At 43.5% G+C, this 15,993-nt stretch overlaps 1 protein-coding gene across 1 annotated transcript in view; it reads left to right on the plus strand.

Annotated features, from left to right (window-relative positions):
- LOC137331710 (probable G-protein coupled receptor 139) overlaps nt 1-12,971 on the plus strand; it is a 34,124-nt gene extending 21,153 nt beyond the window's left edge. Inside the window, exon 2 of the mRNA XM_067995698.1 lies at nt 12,067-12,971. Coding sequence (XP_067851799.1) covers nt 12,067-12,971 — 905 coding nt within the window. The remainder of the gene's footprint in view (nt 1-12,066) is intronic.
- Nucleotides 12,972-15,993: the final 3,022 nt, after the last annotated feature.

Genomic DNA, 15,993 nt, shown 5'->3' on the forward strand with positions numbered 1-15,993 from the left:
GATTTGAGTACAGGAGCAGGGATGTCTTACTGCAGTTATACAGGGCCTTGGTGAGACCACATCTGGAGTATTGTGTGCAGTTTTGGTCTCCTTATCTGAGGAAGGATGTCCTTGCCATGGAGGGAGTGCAACGAAGGTTTACCAGACTGATTCCTGGGATGGCAGGACTGACATGAGGAGAGATTGGGTCGACTAGGCCTATATTCACTAGAGTTTAGAAGAATGAGAGGTGACCTCATTCAAACATGTAAAATTCTAACAGGACTAGACAAACTAGATGCAGGGAGGATGTTCCCGATGGCTGGGGAGTCCAGAACCAGGGGTCACAGTCTCAGGATACGGAGTATGCCATTTCGAACCGAGATGAGGAGAAATTTCTTCACTCAGAGGGTGGTGAACCTGTGGAATTCTCTACCACAGAAGGCAGTGGAGGCCAAGTCATTGGATGTATTCAAGAATGAGATAGATATATTTCTTAATGCTAAAGGGATCAAGGGATATGGGGAAAAAGCGGGAACAGGGCTTGGATTCAATAAGATCAATAAGAGGTGATCTTATTGAATCTATATGTTTCAATAAGATCACCTCTCAGAAGAATGAAACATATAAGATCCTGAGGGGACTAGAAGGGGTAGATTCTGAGAGGATGTTTCCCCTCGTGGAGAGACTAGAACTCGGGGACACAGTTTAAAAATAAGGGGTCTCCCATTTAAGCCATGATCAATTTGAATGGCGGAGCAGGCCCGAAGGGCCGAATGGCCTACTCTTGCTCCTATTTTCTATGTTTCGATGTTTCTCTGAGACACAGAGGGATCTGGGTGTCCTAGTACATGAATCACAAAAAGTTAGTATGCAGGTACAGCAAGTGATTAGGAAGGCAAATGGAATGTTGTCATTTATTGCAAGAGGAATGGAATATAAAAGTAGAGATGTTTTGCTACAGTTGTACAGGGTATTGGTGAGACCACATCTAGAATACTGTGTGCAGTTTTGGTCTCCTTATTTAAGAAAGGACATAATTGCTTTAGAGGCGGTTCAGAGAAGGTTCACTCAACTGATTCCTGGGTTGAGGGGTTATCTTATGAGGAAAGGTTGGACAAGTTGGGCCCGTATACACTGGAGTTTAGAAGAATGAGAGGTGATCTTATTGAAACATATAAGATCCTGAGGGGACTAGAAGGGGTAGATGCTGAGAGGATGTTTCCCCTTGTCAAGAGACTAGAACTGGGGCCACAGTTTAAAAATAAGCGGTCTCCCATTTAAGACAGAGATGAGGAGAAAAATTTTCTCTCAGAGGGTCGTGAGTCTGTGGAACGCCCTTCCCCAGAGAGCGGTGGAGGCAGGGTCACTGAATATTTTTAAGGCGGAGTTAGATAGATTCCTGATTAACAAGGGAGTCAAAGGGTTGAGGTCACAATCAGATCAGCCATGATCTTATTAAATGGCAGAGCAAGCTCGAGGGGCCGAATGGCCTACTTCTGCTCTTAATTTGTATGTTCATATGTTTGTACGTTAACTACAATCTCTGCATCGTCCCTCTCTTTTGTGAAGACAGGGACAAAGTGTTCATTAAGAACCATACCCACATCTTCCGCCTCCACACATAGGTTACCTTTTTGGTGTCTAATCGGCCCTACTCTTTCCTTAGTCATCCTCTTGTTCTTTATATGTTTATAAAACATTTTTGGGTTTTCCTTTATTTTACCAATTCTAGACTATCAGTATTTAACACAGCATAAAAATGAAACTGTTTTTGTTGAACTAGAGATAAGGCAATAACAAATTCAGTGAATAAAGTTATTCAGCTTTATATAGAATAAATTCTACAATGAATAGAAAACACAACATCATTTACATCAGGGAGCAGTGTAACATGTGCACCCACACTAAATGTTGTCTAATGGACACAAGTGAACTTAAGGTAAGACCTAGAGTAAGTTGTTTGGAGTCCAACCCTCCAAGATTGTAGTTAACTATTGAGATGAAGTCTTCCTGTGCTTTACATAATTCCATTTTTTGCCTTTAATGCTTCAATTGCAAATAGGAACATAAGAACAGGAGTAGGCCATTCAGCCCCTCAGTGGTTTTCCCCAGGAACTAAACCATTCTGAGTGAATGTCGCAACAATGACTTCTTAATTCAGCACCTTAGTCCCTATCAGTAGAAACCTGTAGCTCGACAGCGTTCTCCCCATTTTGGTTTAGTCCCAGACCCAGTGCTTGACACCACGCCTCACCTCAGATGTACATTGATAGGAAATGTTGCTTTCCATTGTTACCTGAATTTAATTCATAACAAAACTTGTAAATATTGTGATCAAATACTGAACATATTTAATGCATTGTTAATATACTAGCTAGGATTAATAGCATCATAGGGTCATAGAATGGTTACAGCACAGAAGGAGGCCGTTCGGCCCATCGAGCTCGTGCCGGCTCTTTGTAAGAGCAATCCAGTTAGTTCTCTTTCCCTGTAGTCCTGCAATTTTTTCCCTTCAAGTATTTATCCAATTCCTTTTTGAAAGCCATGATTGAATCTGCTTCCACCACCCTTTCAGGCATCACATTCCAGATCATAACTACTTGCTGCATAAAATAGTTTTTCCTCATGTTGCTTTTGGTTCTTTTGCCAATCACCTTAAATCTGTGTCCTCTGGTTCTCGACCCTTCTGCCAATAGGAACAGTTTCTCATTATTTACTTTATCTAAACTCTTCATGATTTTGAATACCTCTATCAAATCTCCTCTCAACCTTCTCTGCTGTAAGGGGAACAACCCCAGCTTTTCCAGTCTATCTGCATAACTGAAGTCCCTCATCCCTGGAACCACTTTAGTAAATCTTTTCTGCACCCTCTCTAAAGCCTTCACATCCTTCCTAAAGTGCGGTGCCCAGAATTGGACACAATACTCCAGTTGTGGCTGAACCAATGTTTTATAAAGGTTCAACATCACTTCCTTGTTATTTGAAAGATGCTCTGGATTTAAAAAATTAATAGCCATTTAAAAGATGATCTGGATTCAAAATAAAAATTGCTGGATTCATTTGGTAATTAAATAAGGACTCAAATGAATTAATAATTTGATAAATGCATGTTTTTTATTCATTCTTGGGATGTAGGCATCATTGGTAAGGATGCATTTATTGCCCATCCCCAGTTGCCCTGAAAAGGTGGTGACGGGCCTTCTTCTTAAATCACTGCAGTCCGTGTGGTGAAGGTGCTCCCACAGTGCAGCTTGTTATTCATTGATACAACTGAATGGCTTGCTAGGCCACTTCAGAGCGTAGTTAAGAGTCAACCAGGCTGGGTAACGATGGCCTGTTTCCTTCCCGAAAGGACATTAGTGAACCAGTTGGATTTTTACGACAATCAAACAGCTTCATAATCACTTTTACTGATACCAGTTCTTTTATTTCTTAGAATCATACAGCACAAAACAGGCCATTTGGCCTATCTTGCCAGTGCTGGCTCTCTGAAAGAGCCACCTATTAGTCCCTCTTCCCTGCTCTTTCCCCATAGTCCAGAGGAAACTGGTCAAATCTGTTAATGGGTAAAACGACTGATGATCAGTGGGAAATGTTTAAAGAAACATTTAACGTGATACAGAATCGATTTATACCCCTGAGGGGCAAGAACTCTACTTGCCAAAAAAAACAGCCATGGACAACTAAAGAGGTAAGGGACAGTGTAAAACATAAGGAAAGGGCATACAAAAAGGCAAAAAATGGCACGGATCCTGGCGAATGGGAAAGTTACAAAGATCAACAAAGGGTCACAAAACAGATAGTAAGAGCTACAAAAAGGGAAACCAGGGAATTATAGACCAGTGAGCCTAACATCTGTTGTGGGGAAAATGCTGGAGTCTATAATTAAGGAAAGGGTGACTGAACACCTCGAGAATTTTCAATTAATCAGAGAGAGCCAGCATGGATTTGTGAAAGGTAGGTCGTGCCTGACAAACCTGATTAAATTTTTTGAAGAGGTGACTAAAGTAGTGGACAGGGGAATGTCAATGGATGTTATTTATATGGACTTCCAGAAGGCATTTGATAAGGTCCCACATAAGAGACTGTTAGCTAAGATAGAAGCCCATGGAATTGAGGGAAAAGTACGGACTTGGTTAGGAAGTTGGCTGAGCGAAAGGCGACAGAGAGTTGGGATAGTGGGTAGGTACTCACATTGGCAGATTGTGACTAGTGGAGTCCCGCAGGGATCTGTCTTGGGGCCTCAATTATTCACAATATTTATTAACAACTTAGATGAAGGCATAGGAAGTCTCATATTTAAGTTTGCCGATGACACAAAGATTGGTGGCATTGTAAGCAATGTAGATGAAAACATAAAATTACAAAGTGATATTGATAGATTAGGTGAATGGGCAAAACTGTGGCAAATGGAATTCAATGTGGGCAAATGTGAGGTCATCCACTTTGGATCAAAAAAGGATAGAACAGGGTACTTTCTAAATGGTAAAAAGTTAAAAACAGTGGATGTCCAAAGGGACCGAGGGGTTCAGGTACATAGATCATTGAAGTGTCATGAACAGGTGCAGAAAATAATCAATAAGGCTAATGGAATGCTGGCCTTTATATCTCGAGGACGAGAGTATAAGGGGGCAGAAGTAATGCTGCAGCTAAAACCCTGGTTAGACCGCACCTGGAGGACTGTGAGCAGTTCTGGGCACCGCACCTTCGGAAGGACAAATTGGCCTTGGAGGGAGTGCAGCGTAGGTTTACTAGAATGATACTCGGACTTCAAGGGTTAACTTATGAGGAGAGATTACACAAATTGGGGTTGTATTCTCTCAAGTTTCGAAGGTTAAGGGGTGATCTGATCGAAGTTTGTAAGATATTAAGGGTAACAGATAGGGTAGATAGAGAGAAACTATTTCCGCTGGTTGGGGATTCTAGGAGTAGGGGACACAGTCTAAAAATTAGAGCCAGACCTTTCAGGAGTGAGATTAGAAAACATTTCTACACACAAAGGGTGGTAGAAGTTTGGAACTCTCTTCCGCAAATGGCAATTGATACTAGCTCAATTGCTAAATTTAAATCTGAAATAGATAGCTTTTTGGTAACCAAAGGTATTAAGGGATATGGGCCAAAGGCAGGTATATGGAGTTAGATCACAGGTCAGCCATGATCCTATCAAATGGCGGAGCAAGCACGAGGGGCTGAATGGCCTACTCCTGTTCCTATGTTCTTATAGGAAATATATAGCCCTGCATATTTTTCCTTTTTAAGAACGTAAAAACGTAAGAACATAAGAAATAGGAGCGGGAGTAGGCCATCCGGCCCCTCGAGCCTGCTCCACCATTCAACAAGATCATGGCTAATCTTCTACCTCAACGCCATTTTCCTGCACCAACCCCATATCCCATGATGCCTTTAATATCTAGAAATCTATCGATCTCTGTTTTGAATGTACTCAATGACTGAGCCTCCACAGCCCTCTGAGGTAGAGAATTCCAAAGATTCACCACCCTCTGAGTGAAGAAATTTCTGCTCATCTCAGTCCTAAATGGCCGACCCCTTATTCTGAGACTGTGACCCCTGGTTCTAGATTCCCCAGCCAGGGGAAACATCCTCCTTGCATCTACCCTGTTGAGCCCTGTAAGAATTTTGTATGTTTCAATGAGATCACCTCTCATTCTTCTAAACTCTAGAGAATACAAGCCTAGTCTACTCAATCTCTCCCCATACGACAATCCCGCCATCCCAGGAATCAGTCTGGTGAATGTTCGTTGCACTCCCTCTATGGCAAGTATATCCTTTCTTAGGTAAGGAGACCAAAATTGTACACAATACTCCAGGTGCGGTCTCAACAAGGCCCTGTATAATTGCAGTAAGACATCTTTACTCCTGTACTCAAAACCTCTTGTAATAAAGGCCAGCATACCATTTGCCTTCCTAATTACTTGCTGCACCTGATGTTAGCTTTCAGTGACTCATGTACAAGGACACCCAGGTCCCTTTGAACAACAACATTTCCCAATCTCTTACCATGTAAAAATACTCTGCATTTCTGTTTTTCCTACCAAAGTGGATAACTTCACATTTTTCCACATTACATTCCATCTGCCATGTATTTGCCCACTCACTCAACTTGTCTAAATCACCTTGAAGCCTCTTTACATGCTCCTCACAACTCAGGATCCCACCTAGTTTTGTGTCGTCAGCAAACTTGGAAATATTACATTTGGTCCCCTCATCCAAATCATTGATATGGATTGTGAATAGTTGGGGCCCAAGCAGCAATCCCTGCGATACCCCATTAGTTACAGTCTGCCAACCTGAAAAAGACCCATTTATTCCTACTCTCTGTTTTCTGTCTGTTAACCAGTTCTCAATCCATGACAGTATATTACCATCAATCCCATGTGCTCTAACTTTGTTCACCAACCTCCTGTGTGGGACCTTATTGAAAGCCTTTTGAAAATCCAAATACACCATATCCACTCCCCCTTATCTATTCTACGAGTTATATCCTCAAAGAACTCCAAAAGGTTTGTCAAACATGATTTCCCTTTCATAAATCCATGTTGATTCTGCCAAATCCTATTATTATTTTCTAAGTGTCCTGTTATCACATCCTTTTTAATAGATTCGAGCATTTTCCCTACTACTGATGTCAGGCTAACAGGTCTGTAGTTCCCTGTTTTCTCTCTCCCTCCTTTGTTAAATAGTGGGGTTACATTTGCTACCAACCAATCTGCAGGATCCGTTCCAGAATCTATAGAATTTTGGAAAATGATAACCAATGCATCCATTATCTCTACAGCAACCTCTTTCAAAACCCTGGGATGTAGATCATCAGGTCCTTGGGATTTATTGACTTTCAGTCCCATTAATTCCCCAAAACAATTTTTTTACTAATACTAATTTCCTTCAGTTTCTCATTCTCGCCAGACCCTTGGTTCCCTCGTATTTCTGGGAGGTTTTTTGTGTCTTCTTCCGTGAAGACAGATGCAAAGTATTTGTTTAATTTCTCTGCCATTTCCTTAAACCCCATTATAAATTCTCCCGTCTCTGTCTGTGAGGGACCCACATTTGCCTTCGCCAGGCCGGCGTTTATTGCCCATCCCTAATTGCCCTTGAGAAGGTGGTGGTGAGCCGCCTTCTTGAACCGCTGCAGTCCGTGTGGTGAAGGTTCTCCCACAGTGCTGTTAGGAAGGGAGTTTCAGGATTTTGACCCAGCGACGATGAAGGAACGGCGATATATTTCCAAGTCGGGATGGTGTGTGAGTTGGAGGGGAACGTGCAGGTGGTGTTGTTCCCATGTACCTGCTGCTTTTGTCCTTCTAGGTGGTAGAGGTCACGGGTTTGGGAGGTGCTGTCAAAGAAGCCTTGGCGAGTTGCTGCTGTGTATCCTGTGGATGGTACACATTGCAGCCACTGTGTACCGGTGGTGAAGGGAGTGAATGTTTAGGGTGGTGGATGGGGTGCCAATCAAGCAGGCTGCTTTGTCCTGGATGGGGTTGAGTTTCTTGAGTGTTGTTGGAGCTGCACTCATCCAGGCAAGTGGAGAGTATTCCATCAGACTCCTGACTTGTGCCTTGTAGATGGTGGAAAGGCTTTGTGGAGTCAGGAGGTGAGTCACTCGCCGCAGAATACCCAGCCTCTGACCTGCTCTTGTAGCCACAGTATTTATATGGCTGGTCCATTTAAGTTTCTGGTCAATGGTGATCCCCAGGATGTTGATGGTGGGGGATTCAGCGATGGTAATGCCATTGAATGTCAAGGGGAGGTGGTTAGACTCTCTCTTGTTGGAGATGGTCATTGCCTGGCACTTATCTGGTGCGAATGTTACTTGCCACTTATCAGCCCAAGCCTGGATGTTGTCCAGGTCTTGCTGCATGCAGGCTTGGACTGCTTCATTATTTGAGGGGTTGCGAATGGAACTGAACACTGTGTAATCATCAGCGAACATCCCCATTTCTGACCTTATGATGGAGGGAAGGTCATTGATGAAGCAACTGAAGATGGTTGGGCCTAGGACACTGCCCTGAGGAACTCCTGCAGCAATGCCCTGGGGCTGAGATGATTGGCCTCCAACAACCACTACCATCTTCCTTTGTGCTTGGTATGACTCCAGCCACTGGAGAGTTTTCCCCCTAATTCCCATTGACTTCAATTTTACTAGGGCTCCTTGGTGCCACACTCGGTCAAATGCTGCCTTGATGTCAAGGGCAGTCACTCTCACCTCACCTCTGGAATTCAGCTCTGTTGTCCATGTTTGGACCAAGGCTGTAATGAGGTCTGGAGCCGAGTGGTCCTGGCGGAACCCAAACTGAGCATCGGTGAGCAGTTTATTGGTGAGTAAGTGCCATTTGACAGCATTGTCGATGACACCTTCCATCACTTTGCTGATGATTGAGAGTCGACTGATGAGGCGGTAATTGGCCAGATTGGATTTGTCCTGCTTATTGTGGACAGGACATACCTGGGTAATTTTCCACATTGTCGGGTAGATGCCAGTGTTGTAGCTGTACTGGAACAACTTGGCTGGAGGCGCGGCTAGTTCTGGAGCACAAGTCTTCAGCACTACAGCCGGATGTTTCTCTTGATAGCCACTGTTGGTCCACTTTTCCTTTTGGGTATTTTTGCCTAAAAGGAATATTTATTTATTGCAAATTATGTAGTAATTCTTTAAATATTTATCCAATTCCGTTTTGAAATTTATTATTGAATTTGCTTCCTCCACCCTTTCAGGCATTGTATTCCAGATCATAACAACTTGCTGAGAATTTTTTTTGTTCCTCATCTCCTCCTGGCTTTTTTGCTAATTATTTAAAATCTGGCCTCCTGAAGTCTGTTACTATCCCCTCACTGTTTACTACATTTCCAAGTTGTATGTTCTCTGTCAACTTTGAAATTATACCCTCTATTCCCAAGTCCAGGTCATTAATATCTATCAAAAAGAGCAGTGGTCCTAATACTGACCCCGGGGGAAACCACTGTATACTTCCCTCCAGTCTGAAAAACAACTGTTCACTACTACTCCCTGCTTTCTGTCTTGCAACCAATTTCCTGTCCATCTATGATGCTGTGCAGGCACTGCCCCATGGGCTTCAATTTTGCTAACAAGATTTTAAAAAAAACTGAATTCAAATGTTCAAACTGCCATTTTTACTCACACTAGTCCAGTAATATAATCACTACTGTACCTGTTATAAATATCAGCTATTCCTAGCTCCCTAATAGAAATGGTGCTCAGCTACACTTTCTCTTCTCAGTCTTCCATCTGTCCCTTCCTCCAATTGTCACCTCCAATCTAGTGCCCATGCCTCACTGTCACTAACACATGTGAGGCAGAGTGAGGTCCAGAGACCATGACCAATTACACGGCAGCCAAGTCCCCCACACCTGATCTTCCTTACCCACAAAACCATGCTAACATGTCCAGCCAGGTGCCAAGATGCTGATGTAGTACATTAGTTCACTGGTCTGATTTGTGTCTTCACCTTTCCTGATTTGTATTGCACCTTTACTCTGCCTATAATTCCCCTATATAATCTCCCCTTTCATTAAATGTTTTAAAAATTCTGTTCATCCTATTCCATTTACTGTAATCTCCTGATTCATAGAATCATAGAATGCACAGCACAGAAGGAGGCCATTTGGCCCGTCAAGCCCGTGCTAGCTCTCTGCAAGAGCAATCCAGCTAGTCCCACTCCCCCACCCTTTCCCCGTAGCCCAGCAAATTTTTTTCCTTCAAGTACTTATCCAATTCTCTTTTGAAAACCATGATTGAATCTGCCTCCACCACCCCCTCAGGCAGTGCATTCCAGATCATAACCACTCACTGCGTAAAAGAGTTTTTCCTCATGTCACCTTTGGTTCTTTTGCCAATTATCTTAAATCTGTGTGCTCTGGTTCTCGATCCTTCTGCCAATGGGAACAGCTTATCCCTATCTACTCTGTCTAGACCCTTCATGATTTTGAATACATCTATCAAATCTCCTCACAACCGTCTCTGCTCTAAGGAGAACAATCCCAGCTTCTCCAGTCTATCCACATAACTGAAGTCCCTCATCCCTGGAACCATTCTAGTAAATCTTTTTTGCACCCTCTCTAAGGCCTTCACAGCCTCCCTAAAGTGAGGTGTCCAGAACTGGACACAATACTCCAGTTGTGGCCGAACCAGTGTTTTATAAAGATTCAACATAACTTCCTTGCTTTTGTACTCCATGCCTCTATTTATAAAGCCCAGGATCCCATATGCTTTTTTAACCGCTTTCTCAACCTGCCCTGCCACCTTCAGCGATTTGTGCACATATACCCTCAGGTCTCACTGTTCCTGCATGCCCTTTAGAATTGTGCCCTCTAGTTTATATTGCCTCTCCTCATTCTTCCTACCAAAATGTATCACTTCGCACTTCTCTGCATTAAATTTCATCTGCCACGTGTCCGCCCATTCCTCCAGCCTATCTATGTACTCTTGAAGTCTATCACTATCCTCCTCACTGTTTACTACACTTCCAAGTTTTGTGTCATCTGCAAATTTTGAAATTGTGCCCTGTACACCCAAGTCCAAGTCATTAATATATATCAAGAAAAGCAGCGATCCTAGTACTGACCCCTGGGGAACACCACTGTACACCTCCCTCCAGTCTGAAAAACAACCGTTCACCACTACCCTCTGATTCCTGTCACTTGGCCAATTTCGTATCCATGCTGCCGCTGCCCCTTTTATTCCATGGGCTTCATCTTTGCCGACAAGCCTATTATATGGCACTTTATCAAACGCCTTTTGAAAGTCCATTTACACCACATCAACTGCATTGCCCTCATCTACCCTCTCTGTTACCTCATCAAAAAACTCAATCAGATTAGTTAAACACAATTTACCTATAACAAAGTCGCGCTGGCTTTCCTTAATTAATCCACACTTGTCCAAGTAACTATTAATTTTGTCTCAGATTATCATTTCTAAAAGCTTTCCCACCATTGAACAAGGTTGTAACATTTGCAATTCTCCAGTCATCAGACACCACCTTCATATCTAAGGATGTTTGGAAGATTATGGCCAGTACCTCTGCAATTTCCACCCTTACTTCCCTCAGCAACCTAGAATGTATCCCATCCGGACCTGGTGACTTATCTACTTTAAGTACAGCCAGCCTTTCTAATACCTCCTCTTTATCAATTTTTTAGCCCATCCCGTATCTCAACTACCTCCTCTTTTACTGTGACTTTGGCAGCATCTTCTTCCTTGGTAAAGACACATGCAAAGTACTCAATTAGTGCCTCCGCATCCCCTCTGCCTCCATGCTTAGATCTCCTTTTTGGTCTCTGATCGGCCCCACCCCTCCTCTTAGAAAATATTGTTTTATTTTATCCCCTCGCTATAATCTGTTATTTTTACTGTGCTTTGCTGCTTGCTGTGTCTCTTGATTCTGGCCACCGGATTCCAGACAAGGATGTCCTGACATTGGAGGAAGTACAGAAAAGAGGAACAAAGCAAACACTGAGCTTCAGGCATCGCAGCTGTGAGGAGAATCTGGGTTTGCAGAGGAGATTTTCAAAAGATTATTCAAGCATTCACGATCCCTAATTGAATAGATGAACTGAACCCTGTTTGTTTGAGGTTGTCAGTTCAGGTAAGAGGTGACTAGTTCGTTTTCCTCAGAACATTAGTGGACCAGTTGGATTTTTATGTCAATCTGCCAGTTTCCGCGTTTTTTCTGGTTCCAGTCCACACATTAGCAGCTTTGTTGAATTCAGTTTCCCAATGTGCCTCGGTCAGATTTCAGGTCCACACCTTGGAGTGCGAGTTACTGGGCACTCCATCCTTCTATTAAACGCTCTCAATTCATGATAGATTTTTATTATTTTTACCTCCTTCCTCTAATTTCCTGATTCACTGTTGACCTTTATTACTAATCTTGTTTTTGTTTCAATAATTTCATTGTATTTTGTGCTCCTTGCTTATTTTATTAAATTATTGATCTGGGAGGAGATTCCACGGGTGCACAGTTGTAACTTTCACACTAAATCCCGATAAAGTAATGCTTTTTGTGTGAATCTGGCCACTAAAATGTTCCTGTTTTATTCTCTTTCTTACAGTTAACTTAGTGGCGATCGTGATCCTGAACCGAGGGAAGTGCGGCCTCTCCAGATGTATCACTCGCTACCTGGTGGCGATGTCAGCAGCAGATCTACTGCTCGTCATCATTAATATAATACTGAATCGCATTAATAACCTTTATTTCCCAGTTAGTTTCTTATTTATCACCCCCGTATGTGCCCTAAGAGTTGTCTTTTTTCTCGCAGCCCTGGACTGTTCTGTTTGGTTCACAGTCGCTTTCACGTTTGATCGATTTGTAGCCATTTGTTGTCAGAAGCTAAAACCAAGATATTGCACCGAGAAAACTGCGGCCGTGGTTATAGTAACGGTGAGCGTGGTCAGCTGTTTCAGGTCCATTCCCTGGTACTTCCTGTTTGTTCCTTCAGTTATTATTGACAATATACCATGGTTTTGCATCCAAACACCAGACTATTATACCTCATCCTTATGGACAGTGTATGAATGGATCGACAGCTTTCTAACACCGTTGTTTCCATTTGTTTTGATTTTGGTGTTCAATGCTCTGACTGTCAGGAACATTATAACCGCCAATCGAATCCGGAGAGAGCTCCGAGGTTACAGCAATGGTGAGAATCGCATTGATCCAGAAATGGAAAACCGAAGGAAATCCATCATTTTACTCTTCACTTTGTCCGCTAATTTTATACTGTTGTGGATTACATATGTTGCACATTCTTTAAACTGGCAAGTTATAAACTATAATTATACAGATAAAAATCTCAAGGACCCAGTATATGTCGCCCAACAATTTGGATTCATGCTTCGGCTTCTGAGTTCGTGTACCAACACGTGCATTTATGCACTAACCCAGACTAAGTTCAGAGAGGAATTAAAGAACGGGGTTAAATATCCATTTACTCTAATTGTTAAATTATTTAAATAACAATATAAAACTAACCTCCAACAGGACCTGAATTTTAATTGAAAAAGCTGAAAGGAAATTCGGAAAACAACGGGAGGGCATGAAAAAATACTGGCAAGTAAAATTGAAGAAAACCCAAAAATGTTTTATAAATACATAAACAGCAAGAGGATAACTAAGGAAAGAATAGGGCCTATTAGAGACCAAAAAGGTAACCTGTGTGTGGAGGTGGAAGATGTGGGTCTGGGTCTTAATGAATACTTTGTGTTGGTCTTCAGAAAGGAGGGGGATGATGCAGAGATTGTAGTTAAGGAGGAGGAGTGTGAAATATTGGATGGGATAAACATAGTGAGAGAGGAAGTATTAAGGGGATTTAGCATCTTTGAAAGTAGATAAATCACCAGGTCTGGATGAAATGTATCCCAGGCTGTTAAGAGAAGCAAGGGAGGAAATAGCGGAGGCTCTGACCATCATTTTCCAATCCTCCCTGGATACAGGCGTGGTGCCGGAGGATTGGAGGACTGCTAACGCTGTACCATTTTTTAAAAAGGGAGAAAGAGATTGACCGAGTAATTATAGGCCAGTCAGTCTAACCTCGGTGGTGGGCAAATTATTGGAATCAATTCTGAGGGACAGCATAAATCGTCATTTAGAAAAGCACGGGTTAATCAAGGACAGTCAGCATGGATATGTTAAGGGAAGGTCATGTCTGACTTGATTGAATTTTTTGAGGAGGGTCGATGAAGGTAACGCGTTTGATGTAGTCTACATGGATTTTAGCAAGGCTTTTGATAAGGTCCCACATGGCAGACTGGTCACAAAAGTAAAAGCCCATAGGATCCAAGAGAAAGTGGCTAGTTGGAGCCAAAATTGGCTCAGTGGCAGGAAGCAAAGGGTAATGGTTGACAGGCGTTTTTGCGACTGGAAGGCTGTTTCCAGTGGGGTCCTGCAAGACTCAGTACGAGGAGCTTTGCTTTCTGTGATATATATTAATGATCTGGACTTGAATGTGGGGGCTTGATTAAGAAGTTTGCAGATGATACAAAAATTGGCCGTGTGGTTGATAGTGAGAAGGAAAGCTATAGACTGCAGGAAGATATCAATGGACTGGTCAGGTGGGCAGAAAAGTAGCAAATAGAATTCAATCCAGAGAAGTGTGAGGTAATGCATTTGGGGAGGGCAAACAAAACAAGGGAGCACACAATAAATGGGAAAATACTGAGAGGTGTAGAGGAACAAAGGAAAGTCCAAGAGGTGAGCGCAGTATAAAAGGAGAGTCCGAGAGCGAGAGGAGAGTCTGAGAGCGAGAGGAGAGTCCGAGAGGTTAGCGCAGTGTAAAAGGAGAGTCTAGAGAGCAGGAAGAGAGTCTGAGAGGTGAGCACAGTGTAAAAGGAGAGTCTGAGAGCAGGAAGAGAGTCCGAGAGGTGAGCGCAGTGTAAAAGGAGAGTCCGAGAGGTGAGCGCAATTTAAAAGGAGAGTCCGAGAGTGAGAGGAAACTCCGAGAGGTGAGCACAGTGGTAAAAGGAGAGTCTGAGAGCAGGAGGAGAGTCCGAGAGGTGAGCGCAGTGTAAAAGGAGAGTCCGAGAGCAGGAGGAGAGTCCGAGAGGTGAGCGCAGTGTAAAAGGAGAGTCTGAGAGCGAGGAGAGTCTGAGAGCGGGAGGAGAGTCCCAGAGGTGAGTGCAGTGTAAAAGCAGAGATTTGAGAGGTGAGCACAGTGTAAAAGGAGAGTCTAGAGAACGGGAAGAGAGTCGAGAGTGAAAGCAGTGTAAATCTAAAGCAAGTGTAAATCTAGAGCTCGCACCCGTGATATGCTCCTCCTGCACTATGTGGGAAGTCATGGACACTACCGGTGTCCCTGGCGACCATGTGTGCAGGAAGTGTGTCCAGCTGCAGCTACTGGCTAACCGTCTTTCGGAGCTGGAGCTGCGGGTGGATTCACTGTGGAGCATCCGTGATGCTGAGACTATCGTGGATAGCACATTCAGTGAGGTGGTCACACCGCAGGTAAAGATTACGCAGGCAGAAAGGAAATGGGTGACCACCAGGCAGAGTAAAAGGACTAGGCAGGTAGAGCAGGAGTCCCCTGGAGCCATCTCCCTCTCAAACAGATATACCGCTTTGGATACTGTTGGGGGAGATGGCTTATCAGGGGAAAGCAGCAAGAGCCAAGTTCGTGGCACCATGAGTGGCTCTGCTGCACAGGAGGGGAGGAAGAAGAGTGGCAGGGCTATATTGATAGGGGATTCAATTGTAAGGGGAACAGATAGGCATTTCTGTGGCCACAAATGTGAATCCAGGATGGTATGTTGCCTTCCTGGTGCTAGGGTCAAGGATGTCATGGAGTGGCTGCAGGGCATTCTGGAGGGGGAGGGTGAACAGCCAGTAATCGTGGTCCATATTGGTACCAACAACATAGGTAAAAAAAGGGATGAGGTCCTGCAAGGTGAATTTAAGGAGGAGATAAATTAAAAAGCAGGATCTTAAAGGTAGTGATCTCAGGATTACTCCCAGTGCCGCGTGCTAGTGAGAATAGGAACAGAAGAATAGACAGGATGAATGCGTGGCTGCAGGGATGGTGTAAGAGGGAGGGATTTAGATTCCTGGGACATTGGGACCGGTTCTGGGGAAGGTGGGACCTGTACAAGCAGGACGGGTTACACCCAAGCAGGACCAGGACCGATGTCCTCGCGGGGTTGTTTGCTAATGGTGTTGGGGATGGTTTAAACTAGAATGGCAGGGGAATGCGAACCTGAGCAGGGAGACAGAGGAGGGGGAAACAAGGATAGAAACAAAAGGGAAAGGGAAAAGACAGAAAGGGAAGAAGCAATAGTGGAAGGCAGAGAAAACAAGGGCGAAAAACAATAGGGCCATAGTGCAAAATAAAACTAAGCTGACGAGCAATCTTAAAAAGACAAGTCTAAAGGCATTGTGTCTTAATGCGCGGAGCATTCACAATAAGCTAGATGAATTGACAGCGCAGATAGATATTAACGGTTATGTTATACTTGCGATTACGGAGACATGGCTGCCGGATGACCAAGAA

The sequence above is a fragment of the Heptranchias perlo genome, chromosome 13 (assembly GCF_035084215.1).
Source record: "Heptranchias perlo isolate sHepPer1 chromosome 13, sHepPer1.hap1, whole genome shotgun sequence".
NCBI lineage: Eukaryota > Metazoa > Chordata > Chondrichthyes > Hexanchiformes > Hexanchidae > Heptranchias > Heptranchias perlo.